Source organism: Procambarus clarkii, chromosome 76 (genome assembly GCF_040958095.1).
Source record: "Procambarus clarkii isolate CNS0578487 chromosome 76, FALCON_Pclarkii_2.0, whole genome shotgun sequence".
In the NCBI taxonomy this organism is placed as follows: domain Eukaryota; kingdom Metazoa; phylum Arthropoda; class Malacostraca; order Decapoda; family Cambaridae; genus Procambarus; species Procambarus clarkii.
In genome coordinates this window covers 6,739,291-6,763,445 of record NC_091225.1, presented here as the reverse complement: position 1 = coordinate 6,763,445, position 24,155 = coordinate 6,739,291, and the positions used below count along the sequence as shown (strand labels likewise).

Genomic DNA, 24,155 nt, shown 5'->3' with positions numbered 1-24,155 from the left:
AATGTACATCGGGGCAGACTGCACACCGGGGCAAACTGTGCACCAAGGCAGGCGGTGCACTGGGGCAGACTGCAAAGCGAAGCACACTGTACACCTGGTCGGACTGTACACCGGTGTATACTATACACCGGGGCAGACTGTACATAGGGGAAGACTGTGCACCAGGGCTGTGCACCGGGCCAGACTGTACACCAGGGCAGACTGAACAACGTGGAAGACTGCACACACACCGGGGCTGACTGTACTCCAGGGCAGACTGTGCACCAGGGCAGACTGTTCACCGTGTGCAGACTGTACCTAAGGGCAGACTGCACACTGGAGGAGACTGTAAACCGGAGCAGACTACTCACCGGGGCAGACTATTCAACGGGGCAGACTGTACTCCAGGGCAGACTGTACACCGGGGCAGACTGTACTCTGGGGCAGACTGTACACCAGGGCAGACTGTACACTGGGGAAGACTGTATTCTGGGACAGACTGTACACCGGGGCAGACTGTACATTGGGGCAGACTGTACACCGGGGCAGACCGTAATCCAGGGCAGACTGTACAACGGAGCAGACAGTGCACTGGGACACACTGTACACTGGGGCACACTGTACAACGGGGCAGACTGTACACCGGGGCACACAGTACACCGGTGAAGACTGCACACCGGGGCAGACTGCACGCCAGGGCAGACTGCACACCGGGATTTCACAGGAACAACACCTCCTCTCTCGATGGTCGAGGGAGGCATTCTGCATCCGCTGAAGGGAACGATAATTTGGCTAGATTTCGCTACGAACCAGCGACCAGGATATTCTCAGCCGCGTTCGTTACTCATACACCACGACATGGTATTATTTATATAACCTGGAATTCCACTGAATCCATAACGTGTGGAGGCTTCTAATGATGTCAGTCGAAGTTTAAAATATAGAACCCATGGAGAGTGACCTACCAGCACCAACAGTAATGTGTGAGTGACCTATTTGCACGAGCAGTAATGTGAGAGTGACCTACCAGCACCAGCAGTAATGTGAGAGTGACCTACCAGCACCAGCAGTAATGTGTGAGTGACCTACCAGCACCAGCAGTAATGTGTGAGTGACCTACCAGCACCAGCAGTAATGTGTGAGTGACCTATCAGCACCAACAGTAATGTGTGAGTGACCTACCAGCACCAACAGTAATGTGAGAGTGACCTACCAGCACCAGCAGTAATGTGTGAGTGACCTACCAGCACCAGCAGTAATGTGTGAGTGACCTACCAGCACAAAAAATGTAATGTGTGAGTGACCTACCAGCACCAACCGTAATGTGAGAGTGACCTACCTGCATTAACAGTAATGTGAGAGTGACCTACCAGCACCAACCGTAATGTGAGAGTGACCTACCAGCACCAACAGTAATGTGAGAGTGACCTACCTGTTCCAACAGTAATGTGAGAGTGACCTACCAGCACCAACAGTAATGTGAGAGTGACCTACCTGTTCCAACAGTAATGTGAGAGTGACCTACCAGCACCAGCAGTAATGTGAGAGTGACCTACCAGCACCAGCAGTAATGTGAGAGTGACCTACCTGCACCAGCAGTAATGTGAGAGTAACCTACCAGCACCAGCAGTAATGTGTGAGTGACCTACCAGCACCAGCAGTAATGTGTGAGTGACCTACCAGCACCAGCAGTAATGTGAGTGACCTACCAGCATCAGCAGTAATGTGAGAGTGACCTACCAGCATCAGCAGTAATGTGAGAGTGACCTACCAGCACCAACAGTAATGTGAGAGTGACCTACCAGCACCAGCAGTAATGTGAGAGTGACCTACCAGCATCAGCAGTAATGTGAGAGTGACCTACCTGCACCAACAGTAATGTGAGAGTGACCTACCAGCACCAGCAGTAATGTGAGAGTGACCTACCAGCACCAACAGTAATGTGAGAGTGACCTACCAGCACCAGCAGTAATGTGAGAGTGACCTACCTGCACCAGCAGTAATGTGAGAGTGACCTACCAGCACCAACATTAATGTGTGAGTGACCTACCAGCAATATCAATAATGTGAGTGACCTACCTGCACCAATAGTAATGTGAGAGTGACCTACCAGCACCAACATTAATGTGTGAGTGACCTACCAGCAATACCAATAATGTGAGTGACCTACCAGCACCAACAGTAATGTGAGAGTGACCTACCAGCACTAGCAGTAATGTGTGAGTGACGTACCTGCACCAATAGTAATGTGAGAGTGACCAACCAGCACCAACATTAATGTGTGAGTGACCTACCAGCAACAACAGTAATGTGTGAGTGACCTACAGCACCAACAGTAATATGTGAGTGACCTACCAGCACCAACAGTTATGTGAGAATGACCTACCAGCAACAACAGTAATGTGTGAGTGACCTACAGCACCAACAGTAATATGTGAGTGACCTACCAGCACCAACAGTAATGTGAGAGTGGCCAACCTGCACCAACAGTAACGTGAGAGTGACCAACTAGTACCAAACGTAATGTGAGAGTGACCTACCAGCACTAGTGTTACGACCCTGGGTTCTCCAGTAGAAACCAGAGGTCAAAATTGAGCTATTAAACTTTCTAGTAGTACAGTTAAGTGCATCTTGAACGGCAATTGTTTGTATCTTCCCTGCCAGACGTAAGACTATTATTGTTTCTCAAAGAGCATTTAAAGACTGAGCTGGGGGTTGATTATTAAATAATAACATAGGCACCAACTTTGCTTACTAATACTTTCTAATCATTCATAGAGTAACAATACGTTGCATAGGGGAAGATCTTTAATGTGCTTAGCTGCACGATCAATTAGGCTCCTTCCGGCACCACGACATGAGGGAGGCCAGCTGGTCGCGAGGAGCTCTCTCTTCTCTGGCTGGTGTTCGTGCGGATAAGACCTACTCTGTGGCTGCACCCCTACTCTTCTCCCTTCTCCTCTTACTTATTTCCCTTACCTGAAGTTCCTGTACCCTTAAGTTAAGTATAATATGGTGTTAAGTGTGCCTACTCTGGTAGTAAATATTGGTGAGACCTGGGGTTAGTATTTGCCAGTGTTTTGGGTACCCCTAAGTGTTGTGTTTTGTATTAGGGTACCACATGGTCTCACTACCCTAAGCTGCACCCCAGCTTCAGTGCTTATCCAGTAGTACTTTACCCTAGCTTGTTTAGTGTAAACCTTGTATCCTGCCTACGTGGACCAAGGCTTTTAACGTAAGATAGTGTGGTAAAGTTATTATTATTATTGTTATTGGTGTGAGTGTATATGGGGGGTTGTTAAGGGGTTAATAAATAAGTACATGAATTACAGAGTATCCCTTTTTCCTATGCGGGAGCGCATTGATCAACCCTTAGACTAACATATATGGTCTAGTAGCAAGTTATTACTACTGTGGATAGTTTATTTTGGGGGCTGGGCCTTTTAGCTCTCCCATATTTGATACTCTTGTCTTCTAACTACCCTTACCCCTTAATAGTACCAGTACCCCATAGCCCACACACAGTTATTTGTAACAAGTGGGGGCCTGTCCGGGAGGAACATTATAAGTGTAAAAAATTAGATTCTTGAGTGCCAAAATTAAAATTTTTTGTTTTCCGCAGAACGGTTGTGTGCTAGCCTAGGGTCCAGCTCATCTAGCAAAGGACATTCTTGCACTGACTGGACACCCAGCTGGATCCCTTCACGATTAAGGTTAGTGTGGCCTTGTGGTAGGGGCCGTGCAAATTTTTGTTTTTTTTCCAATTTTTATTTTTTAATTTTTTCTTTGGCTGGGAGCTAAAATTATTAGTGATGTCTTCTGAAATGCAGAAACTGCCAAGGGGAGCCTTCAGTGGTAGAGATAAAGAAACTTAAAAAGTCTAATTTAGTATTGTTAGGCCAGGAATTTGGCCTAGAATTAAATGTCGCAGATAAAAAGTGGACTTTGGTGAATGAAATATTACAACATTGTATTGATGAAGAACTATTGGCAAGTGATACACCTTTATGCCAGCCTAGCCAAGCAGAAAGTGCAACTCATAGGGAGAGAGAATTAGCTTTAGAGTTAGCAAAAATAAAATTAGAGGAGCAAAGACTCAAAACCGAGGAGGCTAGAATTAGAGTGAATGCCACTGGACCTCCACCTGCCGGGGATTCAAACCCCAGGCATTATGAGAAAAAGCATAACTTGCCTGAATTTTCCGAGTCAGACCCTGAAAGGTTTTTCAACCATTTTCAGAGATTGGCCATGTCCATGAACTGGCCAAAGGAAGAGTGGGTGAAAATCCTACAGGGAAGACTTAGGGGTAAAGCACAAGATATTTTCATAAACATGCCTGACGACGAGTGTTTCGAATATGATAAAGTCAGGGAATGTATTTTGCGGGCATATGAAATTACTCCTGAAGCTCACCGCCAAGTTTATCGTAACCTTAGGCCTACTCACAACCAACCACTCACTGAATTTGTGAATGATCAAATTCGATTGTTTGATAGATGGATTCGCTCGGCGAAAGCCGAAACATACGAGGCTCTCAGGAACTTAATTTTAATGGAGCATTTTATAGATATTATGCCAGAGAATGTTTCACAGTACATTAAAGGAAGGATAGAGTTAAATTCTAAAATAGGGGATTTGGCCAAGTTGGCAGAAAACTACCAATTGGCGGGCAAAAGGCCCAATAAAAATAATTATACCCCACAGAGTAGCAAAACTTATACCCACAGCCAGTCCAGACCAGCTCATTCTAACCCTTTACCTAATGCACCTTCTGTTTCAGACATAACTAACCCTGTTAAAGTGTCTAGCCCAACGGCACCTAAAGGTGAACCGAAGGGTAATTCTGTTAGTAATGTCTCTTCTCCCCGACGTTTTTGTGGTCACTGTAATCATTCAAACCACAATATTAGCCGTTGTTGGCAACTGTACCCAGAAAAAAGACCCAATGCTCTAGTTGTGACACAGGGCTTGAGGCCTTCGGAAGGGTTAGGGAGTAAGACCTCCAACCCACAGTGGTTGGACTTGCTTACCCCATTCTTATCGAAAGGGAGACTACTTTTGTCTGAGGGTTCTTCCTGGAAGGACGTGGTGATCTTCCGAGACACCGGTGCCATCCAGACTTTAATTTTAGAGAGTGCATTGCAAGGTGCCAACACTCTCGACACTGGTGAGGTGGTGCTGGTCGAGGGTGTCACTAGTGATACTCGAGCAGTACCCCTCCATAAGGTTACCCTGGAATCTGATTTCCACAAGGGTGTTTGTACAGTCGGAGTCACTTCATACCTACCTTTCCCTAATGTTGATGTAATAGTTGGTAATGATTTAGCAGGGGATAAGGTAGGGGACTCCAGACTGCCTATTATGTTGCCTACCCCTAAGGTTTGCCTGGATTCACCCGCCGCAGAGGATAATGTTGTGTACCCTGCGTGCGCGGTGACCAGGTCTATGGGACTTAAATGTAAGGGCAGCCCTGTGCTTGCCAAGGTGGTAAATCCCGAGGTCACGAGGAGCTTTCCGAGTGGTGAAAACCAAGTGGACCTCGCGGACACATTCATGGCCCGACTCGATGACGTGGCCGAGGACATTGTGGAGAGCCTGCCACTGCCATCTACAGAGAGTAGTGGGGAGGTGGAGGAGAACACTGTTGAGCCTCGGCCAATGGCATCTGACCAAGGCCTAGATGCCTCCTTGAGTGAGTTCCAGAAAGCTGACCCCACTCTTGCAGATTGTCATGAGACAGCTGTCTCTATGGAGGAAATTGTAGACGCAGCAACTGGGTACTACTACAATGATCGGATTTTGATGAGAAAATGGAGACCACAGAGTGCTCCCTTGTCAAATGAGTGGGAGGTAGTCCACCAGGTTATGTTGCCGACCTGCTATAGAGAAAGAGTTTTGGCAGCTGCTCATGATGATCCTATGGGGGGACATCAAGGTATTAATATTACGTATCACAAAATTTTAAAGTATTTTTTCTGGCCCAAGCTGAAAAGCGATGTGGCAAAATTTTGTAATGCGTGTATTGTTTGTCAACTGGTTGGGAAACCAAACCAGACTCCACCTAAAGCTCCTCTAAGGCCTATTGTCGTGCCAGAGGAACCATTTTCTCATGTGGTAATGGACTGTGTTGGACCATTACCTAGAACTAAGTCTGGTAATATTTACCTAATCACGATGATGTGTATCACTACTCGTTACCCAGAGGCTTTTGCTGTAAGGAACATCCGAGCAAAAACTGTTGTTGCTCGTATGTTGCAATTTTTTTCCACTTTTGGACTGCCTCGGGTCGTGCAAACTGACAATGGTACTAATTTTAAATCTGATGTTTTCGAGCAATTTTGTAAGGAACATGGAATAACTCATAAGGTTTCCAGCCCATACCATCCACAGAGTCAGGGGGTAATTGAACGTTTCCATCTAACTCTGAAGCAGATGTTGAAGACATCGTGCGAGAGTTCCCAATCCTTCTGGGATGAGAATTTACCGTATGTTTTGTTTGCGGCTAGAGAGGGATTACAAAGTTCACTGGGCTGTTCTCCTTTTGAGTTAGTCTTTGGCCATAAAGTTCGTGGACCCTTGCAAATGTTATAGGAGAATCTATTAGGGAACGTAACGTTAACCGAAGGTTCGGCTTTCTTTGCGCAACACCACCAGAGACTCAAGGACTGCAAGGCGGCTGCATTTAAGTATCTTGGCATGGCCCAAGAAAAGATGAAAGAACGTAACGATGCTAAATCTAAGTTGCGGGTATTTCAGCCTGGCGACCCTGTCCTGGTATTAAAGCCTCGACTAGGGAACACTATGTCCCACAAGTATGAAGGCCCCTACATTGTGACAGAAAAGACTGGGGACCTCACGTACAAAGTGAGGCACTCTGACAAACGTAACCAGGTAATGCTCATACATGTAAATCGACTGAAGAAGTTCCAGGGCCCCAGGCCCATTGCACTAACCAATGTTTCCATTTCCAGTGAGAGAGGGGATGATTGTTCTGGGGACCCAACTAATCTCATTTTCAATAATTCTAGTTCTGTGAATGCTGTGGAGGAACTGTCCCATTTGCAGATGGCCCAACGTGAAGAGGTGCAGTCGTTGGTTGATGAATTCTCCAGTCTGTTCGGGGAGGTCCCGACCCAGACTGATGCCATTTGCCATGATGTCGAGTTGACGGACTACACTCCCATTCGCCTTCAACCCTATCGGATGAGTCCAGAAAAGAAGGCCATCGTACGGAAGGAGGTCGACTTCTTGCTCCAGCACGGCCTCATCCGGCCGAGCCAGGGCTCTTGGTGCTCGCCCTGCCTTTTGGTCCCCAAACCAGACGGCTCCTGGCGATTATGCACCGACTATCGGCAGCTCAACAAGGTGACCATTGTGGATGCCTATCCGCTGCCCCTCCTCGAGGACTGCATCGACGAGTTGGGAAATGCCAAGTACGTTTCGAAATTCGACCTCTCGAGGGGGTATTATCAAATCCCACTCACTGAACGTGCTAAACAGCTAACGGCGTTTGTGACACCCGAGGGTGTTTTTGAGTATCAAGTGTTACCGTTCGGCTTGCGTAATGCCCCTGCCACGTTCCAGAGACTCATGAACTCTCTACTCGCTAAGGTGCCAAATTGTCGGGCGTATTTAGATGATATCGTGCTGTTTGACAGTAATTGGGCTGACCACATAGCTAGGTTACGCCAGTTGTTTGCCATCTTGAAAAGGGCAAATCTTACCTTAAATGCTAAAAAGTGTCATTTTGGCCAAGGCACAGTGACGTACCTCGGTTATGAAGTGGGCCAAGGAAAAGTGTTACCTCGGCAAGATAAAATCAATGCCATTCTGGAGTATCCAGTACTAAAGTCTAAAAAGGACGTTCAAAGATTTATCGGTATGTGTGCGTACTATCGACGTTTTTGTCAGAATTTTTCCAGTGTTGCCACTCCTCTCACAGACTTGTTGCGGAAAGCCGTTAAATTTAAGTGGTCATCAGACTGTGCAGAGGCATTTAAAAATTTGAAATTGATCTTAGCTTCCGCCCCAGTGCTTGCTAGTCCAAGGTTCGACCGACCGTTTAAAATTCATGTTGACGCGTCTGACTCGGGTGCTGGTGCAGTGTTGTTGCAAACTGGGGATGATCAGGTGGAACACCCAGTATATTATTACTCTGTGAAATTCGACAAGGCGCAACGCAATTATTCAGTGGTAGAAAAAGAAGCGTTGGCGCTAGTGTTAACATGTAAAAAGTTCGAAGTTTACCTCACAGGTAATATAGTGGAAGTGTACACGGACCATAATCCACTAGTCTTCCTGACTCAGATGAAGGGTAAGAATAAACGCATCCTCAGGTGGGCGTTGTACCTACAGGACTTCAATCTTTCCATTACCCACCTACCGGGCAGACTCAATGTGATAGCCGACGCTCTGTACCGGTTGCCTGAATAACATTCATCTGAGCCACAGAAAGCCATTTACCAACTGTCATGCTTTAGTTAATTTTTTTTAGGTTCTCCTGTGACATTAAATATTCCGTGTCCAATTTATTTACTTCTCTGTTCTTTTATTTTTTTGTGTATGTTTTTTTTTCTTTCAGAGAACTCCTTTGTATTTTTTTTTTTTTTTTTTGCAGAGAAATTGTTTTTGATTGATTTTTTGTTTTTGTCATACGTTTTTTCTTTTTATTCTCTGTATACTCTTACAAAAAAATATGACTACTATTCTAGTAGTCACATTTTTTTTTTCTCCGAAGGGGGGAGGAGTGTTACGACCCTGGGTTCTCCAGTAGAAACCAGAGGTCAAAATTGAGCTATTAAACTTTCTAGTAGTACAGTTAAGTGCATCTTGAACGGCAATTGTTTGTATCTTCCCTGCCAGACGTAAGACTATTATTGTTTCTCAAAGAGCATTTAAAGACTGAGCTGGGGGTTGATTATTAAATAATAACTAAGGCACCAACTTTGCTTACTAATACTTTCTAATCATTCATAGAGTAACAATACGTTGCATAGGGGAAGATCTTTAATGTGCTTAGCTGCACGATCAATTAGGCTCCTTCCGGCACCACGACATGAGGGAGGCCAGCTGGTCGCGAGGAGCTCTCTCTTCTCTGGCTGGTGTTCGTGCGGATAAGACCTACTCTGTGGCTGCACCCCTACTCTTCTCCCTTCTCCTCTTACTTATTTCCCTTACCTGAAGTTCCTGTACCCTTAAGTTAAGTATAATATGGTGTTAAGTGTGCCTACTCTGGTAGTAAATATTGGTGAGACCTGGGGTTAGTATTTGCCAGTGTTTTGGGTACCCCTAAGTGTTGTGTTTTGTATTAGGGTACCACATGGTCTCACTACCCTAAGCTGCACCCCAGCTTCAGTGCTTATCCAGTAGTACTTTACCCTAGCTTGTTTAGTGTAAACCTTGTATCCTGCCTATGTGGACCAAGGCTTTTAACGTAAGATAGTGTGGTAAAGTTATTATTATTATTGTTATTGGTGTGAGTGTATATGGGGGGTTGTTAAGGGGTTAATAAATAAGTACATGAATTACAGAGTATCCCTTTTTCCTATGCGGGAGCGCATTGATCAACCCTTAGACTAACATATATGGTCTAGTAGCAAGCTATTACTACTGTGGATAGTTTATTTTGGGGGCCGGGCCTTTTAGCTCTCCCATATTTGATACTCTTGTCTTCTAACTACCCTTACCCCTTAATAGTACCAGTACCCCATAGCCCACACACAGTTATTTGTAACAAGTGGGGGCCTGTCCGGGAGGAACATTATAAGTGTAAAAAATTAGATTCTTGAGTGCCAAAATTAAAATTTTTTGTTTTCCGCAGAACGGTTGTGTGCTAGCCTAGGGTCCAGCTCATCTAGCAAAGGACATTCTTGCACTGACTGGACACCCAGCTGGATCCCTTCACGATTAAGGTTAGTGTGGCCTTGTGGTAGGGGCCGTGCAAATTTTTGTTTTTTTTCCAATTTTTATTTTTTAATTTTTTCTTTGGCTGGGAGCTAAAATTATTAGTGATGTCTTCTGAAATGCAGAAACTGGCAAGGGAGCCTTCAGTGGTAGAGATGAAGAAACTTAAAAAGTCTAATTTAGTATTGTTAGGCCAGGAATTTGGCCTAGAATTAAATGTCGCAGATAAAAAGTGGACTTTGGTGAATGAAATATTACAACATTGTATTGATGAAGAACTATTGGCAAGTGATACACCTTTATGCCAGCCTAGCCAAGCAGAAAGTGCAACTCATAGGGAGAGAGAATTAGCTTTAGAGTTAGCAAAAATAAAATTAGAGGAGCAAAGACTTAAAACCGAGGAGGCTAGAATTAGAGTGAATGCCACTGGACCTCCACCTGCCGGGGATTCAAACCCCAGGCATTATGAGAAAAAGCATAACTTGCCTGAATTTTCCGAGTCAGACCCTGAAAGGTTTTTCAACCATTTTCAGAGATTGGCCATGTCCATGAACTGGCCAAAGGAAGAGTGGGTGAAAATCCTACAGGGAAGACTTAGGGGTAAAGCACAAGATATTTTCATAAACATGCCTGACGACGAGTGTTTCGAATATGATAAAGTCAGGGAATGTATTTTGCGGGCATATGAAATTACTCCTGAAGCTCACCGCCAAGTTTATCGTAACCTTAGGCCTACTCACAACCAACCGCTCACTGAATTTGTGAATGATCAAATTCGATTGTTTGATAGATGGATTCGCTCGGCGAAAGCCGAAACATACGAGGCTCTCAGGAACTTAATTTTAATGGAGCATTTTATAGATATTATGCCAGAGAATGTTTCACAGTACATTAAAGGAAGGATAGAGTTAAATTCTAAAATAGGGGATTTGGCCAAGTTGGCAGAAAACTACCAATTGGCGGGCAAAAGGCCCAATAAAAATAATTATACCCCACAGAGTAGCAAAACTTATACCCACAGCCAGTCCAGACCAGCTCATTCTAACCCTTTGCCTAATGCACCTTCTGTTTCAGACATAACTAACCCTGTTAAAGTGTCTAGCCCAGCGGCACCTAAAGGTGAACCGAAGGGTAATTCTGTTAGTAATGTCTCTTCTCCCCGACGTTTTTGTGGTCACTGTAATCGTTCAAACCACAATATTAGCCGTTGTTGGCAACTGTACCCAGAAAAAAGACCCAAGTAACTATGACCCAAGTCATAGAGTAACAATACGTTGCATAGGGGAAGATCTTTAATGTGCTTAGCTGCACGATCAATTAGGCTCCTTCCGGCACCACGACATGAGGGAGGCCAGCTGGTCGCGAGGAGCTCTCTCTTCTCTGGCTGGTGTTCGTGCGGATAAGACCTACTCTGTGGCTGCACCCCTACTCTTCTCCCTTCTCCTCTTACTTATTTCCCTTTCCTGAAGTTCCTGTACCCTTAAGTTAAGTATAATATGGTGTTAAGTGTGCCTACTCTGGTAGTAAATATTGGTGAGACCTGGGGTTAGTATTTTCCAGTGTTTTGGGTACCCCTAAGTGTTGTGTTTTGTATTAGGGTACCACATGGTCTCACTACCCTAAGCTGCACCCCAGCTTCAGTGCTTATCCAGTAGTACTTTACCCTAGCTTGTTTAGTGTAAACCTTGTATCCTGCCTACGTGGACCAAGGCTTTTAACGTAAGATAGTGTGGTAAAGTTATTATTATTATTGTTATTGGTGTGAGTGTATATGGGGGGTTGTTAAGAGTTAATAAATAAGTACATGAATTACAGAGTATCCCTTTTTCCTATGTGGGAGCGCATTGATCAACCCTTAGACTAACATATATGGTCTAGTAGCAAGTTATTACTTCTGTGGATAGTTTATTTTGGGGGCCGGGCCTTTTAGCTCTCCCATATTTGATACTCTTGTCTTCTAACTACCCTTACCCCTTAATAGTACCAGTACCCCATAGCCCACACACAGTTATTTGTAACAACTAGCAATAATGTGAGTGACGTACCTGCACCAATATTAATGTGAGAGTGACCTACCAGCACCAACAGTAATGTGAGAGTGACCTACCAGCACCAACATTAATGTGTGAGTGACCTACCAGCATCAACAGTAATGTGAGAGTGACCTACAAGCAATAGCAATAATGTGAGTGACGTACCTGCACCAATATTAATGTGACAGTGACCTACCAGCACCAACGGTAATGTGTGAGTGACCTACCAGCAATATCAATAATGTGAGTTACCTACCTGCACCAATAGTAATGTGAGAGTGACCTACCAGCACTAGCAATAATGAGAGTGACGTACCTGCACCAATATTAATGTGAGAGTGACCTACCAGCACCAACGGTAATGTGTGAGTGACCTACCAGCAATATCAATAATGTGAGTTACTTACCTGCACCAATAGTAATGTGAGAGTGACCTACCAGCACCAACATTAATGTGTGAGTGACCTACCAGCATCAACAGTAATGAGAGAGTGACCTACCAGCACGAACAGTAATGTGTGAGAGACCAACCTGCAACAACAGCAATGTGAGAGTGACCTACCAGCACCAGCAGTAATGTGAGAGTGACCTACCAACACCAACAGTAATGTGAGTGTGTCCTAACAGCATCAACAGTAATGAGAGAGTGACCTACCAGCACGAACAGTAATGTGTGAGAGACCAACCTGCAACAACAGCAATGTGAGAGTGACCTACCAACACCAACAGTAATGTTAGAGTGACCTAACTGCACCAGCAGTAATGTGAGAGTGACCTACCTGCACCAACAGTAACGTGAGAGTGACCTACCAGCACCAAACGTAATGTGAGACTGAGCTACCAGCACCAACAGTAATGTGAGAGTGACCTACCAGCACCAACAGTAATGTGAGAGTGACCTACCAGCACATACAGTAATGTGTGAGTGACCTACCAGCACCAACAGTAATGTGTGAGTGACCTACCAGCATCAACAGTAATGTGTGAGTGACCAACAAGCACCAGCAGCAATATGAGAGTGACCTACCAGCACCAGCAGTAATGTGAAAGTGATCTGCCTGCACCAACAGCAATCCGAGAGTGACTTACCAGCACCAGCAGTAATGTGAGAGTGACCTACCTGCACCAACAGTAATGTGAGAGTGACCTACCAGCACCAGCAGTAATGTGAGAGTGACCTACCTGCACCAGCAGTAATGTGTGAGTGACCTACCAGCACCAACAGTAATGTGTGAGTGACCTACCAGCACCAGGAGTAATGTGAGAGTGACCTACCTGCACCAACAGTAACGTGAGAGTGACCAACCAGCACCAACCGTAATGTGAGATTGACCTACCAGCACCAACAGAAATGCGTCAGTGACCTACCAGCACCAACAGTAATGTGAGAGTGACCTACCAGCACCGACAGTAATGTGTGAGTGACCTACCAGCACCAAGAGTAATGTGAAAGTGACCTACCTGTACCAACAGTAATGTGTGAGTGACCTACCAGCACCAAGAGTAATGTGAGAGTGACCTACCAGCACCAACGGTAATGTGTGAGTGACCTACCAGCACCAGCAGTAATGTGAGAGTGACCTACCAGCACCAGCAGTAATGTGAGAGTGACCTACCAGCACCAAGAGTAATGTGAGAGTGACCTACCTGCATCAGCAGTAATGTGAGAGTGACCTACCAGCACCAGCAGTAATGTGAGAGTGACCTACCAGCACCAACAGTAATGTGTGAGTGACCTACCAGCACCAACAGTAATGTGTGAGTGACCTACCAGCACCAACAGTAATGTGTGAGTGACCTACCAGCACCAAGAGTAATGTGTGAGTGACCTACCAGCACCAACAGTAATGTGAGAGTGACCTACCAGCACCAACAGTAATGTGAGAGTCACCTACCAGCACCAGCATTAATGTGAGAGTGACCTACCAGCACCAACAGTAATGTGTGAGTGACCTACGTGCACCAGCAGTAATGTGTGAGTGAAATACAAGCACCAGCAGTAATGTGTGAGTGACCTACCAGCACCAACAGTAATGTGAGAGTGACCTACCAGCACCAACAGTAATGTGAGAGTGACCTACCAGCACCAACAGTAATGTGAGAATGACCTACCAGCACCAACAGTAATGTGTGAGTGACCTACCAGCACCAACAGTAATGTGAGAGTGACCTTCCAGCACCAACAGTAATGTGAGAGTTACCTACCAGCACCAACAGCAATCTGAGAGTGACCTACCAGCACTAGGAGTAATGTGAGAGTGACCTACCTGCACCAACAGTAATGTGCGAGTGACCTACCAGCACCAACAGTAATGTGTGAGTGACCTACCAGCACCAAGAGTAATGTGAGAGTGACCTACCTGCACCAACAGTAATGTGAGAGTGACCTACCAGCACCAACAGTAATGTGAGAGTGACCTACCTGCACCAACAGTAATGTGTGAGTGACCTACCAGCACCAACAGTAATGTGTGAGTGACCTACCAGCACCAGGAGTAATGTGAGAGTGACCTACCTGCACCAACAGTAACGTGAGAGTGACCAACCAGCACCAACCGTAATGTGAGATTGACCTACCAGCACCAACAGAAATGCGTCAGTGACCTACCAGCACCAACAGTAATGTGAGAGTGACCTACCAGCACCGACAGTAATGTGTGAGTGACCTACCAGCACCAAGAGTAATGTGAAAGTGACCTACCTGTACCAACAGTAATGTGTGAGTGACCTACCAGCACCAAGAGTAATGTGAGAGTGACCTACCAGCACCAACGGTAATGTGTGAGTGACCTACCAGCACCAGCAGTAATGTGAGAGTGACCTACCAGCACCAGCAGTAATGTGAGAGTGACCTACCAGCACCAAGAGTAATGTGAGAGTGACCTACCTGCATCAGCAGTAATGTGAGAGTGACCTACCAGCACCAGCAGTAATGTGAGAGTGACCTACCAGCACCAACAGTAATGTGTGAGTGACCTACCAGCACCAACAGTAATGTGTGAGTGACCTACCAGCACCAACAGTAATGTGTGAGTGACCTACCAGCACCAAGAGTAATGTGTGAGTGACCTACCAGCACCAACAGTAATGTGAGAGTGACCTACCAGCACCAACAGTAATGTGAGAGTCACCTACCAGCACCAGCATTAATGTGAGAGTGACCTACCAGCACCAACAGTAATGTGTGAGTGACCTACGTGCACCAGCAGTAATGTGTGAGTGAAATACAAGCACCAGCAGTAATGTGTGAGTGACCTACCAGCACCAACAGTAATGTGAGAGTGACCTACCAGCACCAACAGTAATGTGAGAGTGACCTACCAGCACCAACAGTAATGTGAGAATGACCTACCAGCACCAACAGTAATGTGTGAGTGACCTACCAGCACCAACAGTAATGTGAGAGTGACCTTCCAGCACCAACAGTAATGTGAGAGTTACCTACCAGCACCAACAGCAATCTGAGAGTGACCTACCAGCACTAGGAGTAATGTGAGAGTGACCTACCTGCACCAACAGTAATGTGCGAGTGACCTACCAGCACCAACAGTAATGTGTGAGTGACCTACCAGCACCAAGAGTAATGTGAAAGTGACCTACCTGCACCAACAGTAACGTGAGAGTGACCTACCAGCACCAACCGTAATGTGAGAGTGACCTACCAGCACTAACAGTAATGTGAGAGTGACCTACCAGCCCATACAGTAATGTGTGAGTGACCTACAACACCAACAGTAATGAGAGAGTGACCTACCCGCACCAACAGTAATGTGAGAGTGATCTACCAGCAATAGCAATAATGTGAGTGACCTACCTACACAAGCAGTAATGTGAGAGAGACCTACCAGCACCAGCAGTAATGTGTTAGTGACCTACCAGCACCAGCAGTAATGTGAGAGTGACCTACCAGCACCAATAGTAATGTGAGAGTGACCTACCAGCACCAACAGTAATGTGTGTGTGACCTAGCAGCATATACAGTAATGTGTGAGTGACCTACCAGCACCAACAGTAATGAGAGAGTGACCTACCAGCACCAACAGTAATGTGTGAGTGACCAACCAGCACCAACAGCAATGTGAGAGTGACCTACCAGCACCAGCAGTAATGTATGAGTGACCAACCAACACCACCAACAATATGAGAGTGACCTACCTGCACCAGCAGTAATGTGAAAGTGACCTACCAGCACCAAGAGTAATGTGAGAGTGACCTAACTGCACCAGCAGTTATGTGAGAGTGACCTACAAGCGTCAACAGTAGTGTAAGAGTGACCTACCAGCACCAACAGTAATGTGAGAGTGGCCTACCAAGTCAGATAGCAATGTGAGAGTGACCTACCTGCAAAAGCAGTAATGTGAGAGTGACCTAACAGGACCAGCAGTAATGTGATGGTGATCTACCAGCACCAACAGTAAAGAGAGAATGACCTACTAGCACCAACAGTAATGTGAGAGTGACTTACCAGCACCAACATTAATGTGTGAGTGACCTACCACCACTACCAGTAATGTGAGAGTGACCAATTAGCACCAACTGTATTGTGTGAGTGACCTACCAGCACAAACAGTAATGTGAGAGTGACCTACCAGCACCAACAGTAATATGAGAGTGATCTACCAGCACTAGCAGTAATGTGAGTGATCTACCTGTACCAACAGTAATGTGAGAGTGACCTACCTGCACCAACGGTAATGTATGAGTGACCTACCAGCACCAACGGTAATGTATGAGTGACCTACCAGCACCAACAGGAATGTGAGAGTGACCTACCATCACTAGTAGTAATGTGAGAGTGACCTACTTACACCAACAGTAATGTGAGAGTGACCTACCTGCACCAACAGTAATGTGAGAGTGACCTACCTGCACTAACAGTAATGTGAGAGTGACCTACCTGCACCAACAGTAATGTGAGAGTGACCTACCTGCACCAACAGTAATGTGAGAGTGACCTACCAGCACCAGCAGTAATGTGAGAGTGACCTACCAGCACCAGCAGTAATGTGAGAGTGACCTACCTGCATCAGCAGTAATGTGAGAGTGACCTACCAGCACCAGCAGTAATGTGAGAGTGACCTACCAGCACCAACAGTAATGTGAGAGTGACCTACCAGCACCAGCAGTAATGTGAGAGTGACCTACCATCACCAACAGTAATGTGAGAGTGACCTACCTGCATCAGCAGTAATGTGAGAGTGACCTACCAGCACCAGCAGTAATGTGAGAGTGACCTACCTGCACCAGCAGTAATGTGAGAGTGACCTACCATCACCAACAGTAATGTGAGAGTGACCTACCAGCACCAGCAGTAATGTGAGAGTGACCTACCTGCACCAGCAGTAATGTGAGAGTGACCTACCATCACCAACAGTAATGTGAGAGTGACCTATCTGCACCAACAGTACTTTGTGAGTGACCTACCAGCACCAACAGCAATGTGAGAGTGACCTTCCAGCTCCAGCAGTAATGTGAGTGACCCACCTGCACCAACAGTAATGTGTGAGTGGCCTACTAGCACCAACAGCAATGTGAGAGTGCCCTACCAGCTCAAGCACTAATGTGGGAGTGACCTACCAGCAACAGAAAGTAATGTGAGAGTGACATACCTGCACCAACTGTAATGTGTGAGTGACCTACCAGCACCAACTGTAATGTGTGAGTGACCTACCAGCACCAACAGTAATGTGAGAGTGACCTACCTGCACCAGCAATAATGTGTGAGTGACCTACCAGCACCAACAGTTATGTGAGAGTGACCTACCTGAACCAGCAGTAATGTGAGTGACCTACCAGCACCAACAGTAATGTGAGATTGACCTACCTGCACCAACAGTAATGTGAGAGTGACCTACCAGCACCAACAGTAATATGAGAGTGACTTACCTTCACTAGCAGTAATGTTAGAGTGACCTACCTGCACCAACAGTAATGTGAGAGTGACCTACCTGCACTAACATTAATGTGAGAGTGACTTACCTGCACCAACAATAATGTGAAAGTGACCTACCTGCACTAGCAGTAATCTGAAGGTGTCCTACCAGCACCAGCAGTAATATGAGAGTGACCTACTTGCACCAGCAGTAATGTGAGAGTGATCTACCTTCCCCAACAGTAATGTGTGAGTGACCTACAGGCACCAACAGTAATGTGTGAGTGACCTAGTAGCACAAGCAGTAATGTGAGAGTGACCTAGCTGCACTAGCAGTAATGTGAGAGTGACCAACCTCCACCAGCAGTAATGTGAAAGTTACCTACCAGCACCAACAGTAATGTGAAAGTGTCCTACCTTGCGAGCCTTGCGGACCACCCTGGGGATATCTGACAGCGTGACGTTACCATCGAGGCTACCAGCTGCTACCTTGAAGATTGTAACACTCCAGGGCCATCCCAACTGAGGTCCACACAGTAACTGTAACATTATGTTACATGATTGTTTCTTCTTCTCCTTCAGGTTTCATGGTATAACCTGACCCAACAATCCAATAATTTTATATCTATAGCCCTTACGTTTAAGAGATATTGATCCTTTTGCTCCTCCTCCAAGTAACATGGAACCATTCCACTCAACCAACATCAAGTTTCGAACTCTAACTTTGATTGCTTTTATGCCTATCTAATTTATTTTGAATTCCAAGGAAACTCAATCGTTCCATCTATGACGGTTTTCTGCCTTTTTTATCCAAGTCACAAGGTATCCATTGTCGAATAAAAGATGTCATGTTAATTCTTGAACTCACACGTCCCATCCTCATTGTATTTGTGAAAGTTTCAGCAATTAAGTATTAATTAGTATTCTGAAATAACTTGTGGTGGTGAAAGATCCCAGCCTGTAGGCTAAGGTTGTGCTCACAGACCTACACAACTTTTGGACTAGCACCTATGCAAACTTGCCTCCTTCTCGGATGATCCCACTATAATTACCTGACTCACATATAGCTTCTTGAATCTTGCCTTGCCTATATATATATATATATATATATTAGTATATTTTGGTAGCAGTCTTTCCTGTAGACATATTTTATTAAATATGACCGAAAAAGTAAGATTAATAATTCTAACACGAATTTTCTCAATCTTTCGTACATTATGCTTCACTGTTGGAGGTAAATCAAAAATCACTTCTCCAAAATTCATTTTTATTTCTAGTCTGACGCGACACGGGCGCGTTTCGTAAAACTTATTACATTTTCAAAGACTTCACAAATACACAACTGATTAGAACTTGCGTTTCCCTGATTTTATATCTACATTTGAGTGAGGTGGGAAGGGTGATGTGGCATTACATTTGAGTAAGGTGGGAAGGATGATGTGGCATTAGAGGATATTAATAGGGTATTAAAAGTATCAACACAAGACAGAACACGAAACAATGGATATTGAATAGAAGTGTTTGTAGAAAGCCTATTGGTCCATATTTCTTGATGCTTCTATATTGGAGCGGAGTCTTGAGGTGGGTAGAATATAGTTGTGCAATAATTGGCTGTTGATTGCTGGTGTTGACTTCTTGATGTGTAGTGCCTCGCAAACGTCGAGCCGCCTGCTATCGCTGTATCTATCGATGATTTCTGTGTTGTTTACTAGGATTTCTCTGGCGATGGTTTGGTTATGGGAAGAGATTATATGTTCCTTAATGGAGCCCTGTTGTTTATGCATTGTTAAACGCCTAGAAAGAGATGTTGTTGTCTTGCCTATATACTGGGTTTTTTGGAGCTTACAGTCCCCAAGTGGGCATTTGAAGGCATAGACGACGTTAGTCTCTTTTAAAGCGTTCTGTTTCGTGTCTGGAGAGTTTCTCATGAGTAGGCTGGCCGTTTTTCTGGTTTTATAGTAAATCGTCAGTTGTATCCTCTGATTTTTGTCTGTAGGGATAACGTTTCTATTAACAATATCTTTCAGGACCCTTTCCTCTGTTTTATGAGCTGTGGAAAAGAAGTTCCTGTAAAATAGTCTAATAGGGGGTATAGGTGTTGTGTTAGTTGTCTCTTCGGAGATAAGAAGGAAAGTGAAAAGCCATGCAACCTCCGAAGAGACAACTAACACAACACCTATACCCCCTATTAGACTATTTTACAGGAACTTCTTTTCCACAGCTCATAAAACAGAGGAAAGGGTCCTGAAAGATATTGTTAATAGAAACGTTATCCCTACAGACAAAAATCAGAGGATACAACTGACGATTTACTATAAAACCAGAAAAACGGCCAGCCTACTCATGAGAAACTCTCCAGACACGAAACAGAACGCTTTAAAAGAGACTAACGTCGTCTATGCCTTCAAATGCCCACTTGGGGACTGTAAGCTCCAAAAAACCCAGTATATAGGCAAGACAACAACATCTCTTTCTAGGCGTTTAACGATGCATAAACAACAGGGCTCCATTAAGGAACATATAATCTCTTCCCATAACCAAACCATCGCCAGAGAAATCCTAGTAAACAACACAGAAATCATCGATAGATACAGCGATAGCAGGCGGCTCGACGTTTGCGAGGCACTACACATCAAGAAGTCAACACCAGCAATCAACAGCCAATTATTGCACAACTATATTCTACCCACCTCAAGACTCCGCTCCAATATAGAAGCATCAAGAAATATGGACCAATAGGCTTTCTACAAACACTTCTATTCAATATCCATTGTTTCGTGTTCTGTCTTGTGTTGATACTTTTAATACCCTATTAATATCCTCTAATGCCACATCATCCTTCCCACCTTACTCAAATGTAATGCCACATCACCCTTCCCACCTCACTCAAATGTAGATATAAAATCAGGGAAACGCAAGTTCTAATCAGTTGTGTATTTGTGAAGTCTTTGAAAATGTAATAAGTTTTACGAAACGCGCCCGTGTCGCGTCAGACTAGAAATAAAAATGAATTTTGGAGAAGTGATTTTTGATTTACCTCCAACAGTGAAGCATAATGTACGAAAGATTGAGAAAATTCGTGTTAGAATTATTAATCTTACTTTTTCGGTCATATTTAATAAAAAAAATATATATATATATATATATATATATATATATATATATATATATATATATATATATATATATATATATATATATATATATATATATATATATATATATATATATATATATATGTCGTACCTAGTAGCCAGAACGCACTTCTCTGCCTACTATGCAAGGCCCGATTTGCCTAATAAGCCAAGTTTTCCTGAATTAATATAGTTCCTCTAATTTTTTTCTTATGAAATGATAAAGCTACCCATTTCATTATGTATGAGGTCAATTTTTTTTATTTGAGTTAAAATTAACGTAGATATATGACCGAACCTAATCAACCCTACCTAACCTAACCTAACCTACCTTTATAGGTTAGGTTAGGTTAGGTAGCCGAAAAAGTTAGGTTAGGTTAGGTTAGGTAGGTTAGGTTGTCGAAAAAACATTAATTGATGAAAACTTGGCTTATTAGGCAAATCGGGCCTTGCATAGTATGCTGAGAAGTGCGTTCTGGCTACTAGGTACAACATATATATATATATATATATATATATATATATATATATATATATATATATATATATATATATATATATATGCGAACAAGCCTGAATGGTCCCCAGGACATATGCAACTGAAAACTCACACCCCAGAAGTGACTCGAACCCATACTCCCAGAAGCAACGCAACTGGTATGTACAAGACGCCTTAATCCACTTGACCATCACGACCGGACAAAATGAGGTGATAGCCGAGGCTATATGAACCACCCCACCGCCGGCACTCGGATAGTTATCTTGGGCATAGCATTTTACCAAATCACCTCATTCTTTGGGGCACACGTGAGGAACACAAATGCGAACAAGCCTGAATGGTCCCCAGGACATATGCAACTGAAAACTCACACCCCAGAAGTGACTCGAACCCATACTCCCAGAAGCAACGCAACTGGTATGTACAAGACGCCTTAATCCACTTGACCATCACGACCGGACAAAATGAGGTGATAGCCGAGGCTATATGAACCACCCCACCGCCGGCACTCGGATAGTTATCTTGGGCATAGCATTTTACCAAATCACCTCATTCTTTGGGGCACACGTGAGGAACACAAATGCGAACAAGCCTGAATGGTCCCCAGGACATATGCAACTGAAAACTCACACCCCAGAAGTGACTCGAACCCATACTCCCAGAAGCAACGCAACTGGTATGTACAAGACGCCTTAATCCACTTGACCATCACGACCGGACAAAATGAGGTGATAGCCGAGGCTATATGAACCACCCCACCGCCGGCACTCGGATAGTTATCTTGGGCATAGCATTTTACCAAATCACCTCATTCTTTGGGGCACACGTGAAGAACACAAATGCGAACAAGCCTGAATGGTCCCCAGGACATATGCAACTGAAAACTCACACCCCAGAAGTGACTCGAACCCATACTCCCAGAAGCAACGCAACTGGTATGTACAAGACGCCTTAATCCACTTGACCATCACGACCGGACAAAATGAGGTGATAGCCGAGGCTATATGAACTACCCCACCGCCGGCACTCGGATAGTTATCTTGGGCATAGCATTTTACCAAATCACCTCATTCTTTGGGGCACACGTGAGGAACACAAATGCGAACAAGCCTGAATGGTCCCCAGGACATATGCAACTGAAAACTCACACCCCAGAAGTGACTCGAACCCATACTCCCAGAAGCAACGCAACTGGTATGTACAAGATGCCTTAATCCACTTGACCATCACGACCGGACAAAATGAGGTGATAGCCGAGGCTATATGAACCACCCCACCGCCGGCACTCGGATAGTTATCTTGGGCATAGCATTTTACCAAATCACCTCATTCTTTGGGGCACACGTGAGGAACACAAATGCGAACAAGCCTGAATGGTCCCCAGGACATATGCAACTGAAAACTCACACCCCAGAAGTGACTCGAACCCATACTCCCAGAAGCAACGCAACTGGTATGTACAAGACGCCTTAATCCACTTGACCATCACGACCGGACAAAATGAGGTGATAGCCGAGGCTATATGAACCACCCCACCGCCGGCACTCGGATAGTTATCTTGGGCATAGCATTTTACCAAATCACCTCATTCTTTGGGGCACACGTGAGGAACACAAATGCGAACAAGCCTGAATGGTCCCCAGGACATATGCAACTGAAAACTCACACCCCAGAAGTGACTCGAACCCATACTCCCAGAAGCAACGCAACTGGTATGTACAAGACGCCTTAATCCACTTGACCATCACGACCGGACAAAATGAGGTGATAGCCGAGGCTATATGAACCACCCCACCGCCGGCACTCGGATAGTTATCTTGGGCATAGCATTTTACCAAATCACCTCATTCTTTGGGGCACACGTGAGGAACACAAATGCGAACAAGCCTGAATGGTCCCCAGGACATATGCAACTGAAAACTCACACCCCAGAAGTGACTCGAACCCATACTCCCAGAAGCAACGCAACTGGTATGTACAAGACGCCTTAATCCACTTGACCATCACGACCGGACAAAATGAGGTGATAGCCGAGGCTATATGAACCACCCCACCGCCGGCACTCGGATAGTTATCTTGGGCATAGCATTTTACCAAATCACCTCATTCTTTGGGGCACACGTGAAGAACACAAATGCGAACAAGCCTGAATGGTCCCCAGGACATATGCAACTGAAAACTCACACCCCAGAAGTGACTCGAACCCATACTCCCAGAAGCAACGCAACTGGTATGTACAAGACGCCTTAATCCACTTGACCATCACGACCGGACAAAATGAGGTGATAGCCGAGGCTATATGAACTACCCCACCGCCGGCACTCGGATAGTTATCTTGGGCATAGCATTTTACCAAATCACCTCATTCTTTGGGGCACACGTGAGGAACACAAATGCGAACAAGCCTGAATGGTCCCCAGGACATATGCAACTGAAAACTCACACCCCAGAAGTGACTCGAACCCATACTCCCAGAAGCAACGCAACTGGTATGTACAAGATGCCTTAATCCACTTGACCATCACGACCGGACAAAATGAGGTGATAGCCGAGGCTATATGAACCACCCCACCGCCGGCACTCGGATAGTTATCTTGGGCATAGCATTTTACCAAATCACCTCATTCTTTGGGGCACACGTGAGGAACACAAATGCGAACAAGCCTGAATGGTCCCCAGGACATATGCAACTGAAAACTCACACCCCAGAAGTATAGTCAAATGGATTAAGGCGT

The 24,155-nt window shown here is 45.0% G+C and overlaps 1 protein-coding gene and 1 long non-coding RNA gene across 2 annotated transcripts in view; both read right to left on the bottom strand.

Annotated features, from left to right (window-relative positions):
• Window positions 1-740, bottom strand: part of LOC123750457 (glutamate receptor-like) — a 176,874-nt gene extending 176,134 nt beyond the window's left edge. The window contains exon 1 of the mRNA XM_069313792.1: window positions 657-740. Within this exon, the coding sequence (XP_069169893.1) occupies window positions 657-740 (84 nt within the window). The remainder of the gene's footprint in view (window positions 1-656) is intronic.
• A 17,473-nt stretch (window positions 741-18,213) lies between these two features.
• The window catches only part of LOC123771586 (uncharacterized), a 91,249-nt gene continuing 85,307 nt past the window's right edge, over window positions 18,214-24,155 (bottom strand). The window contains exon 4 of the long non-coding RNA XR_011224840.1: window positions 18,214-18,327. This is a non-coding gene — a long non-coding RNA (uncharacterized lncRNA). The remainder of the gene's footprint in view (window positions 18,328-24,155) is intronic.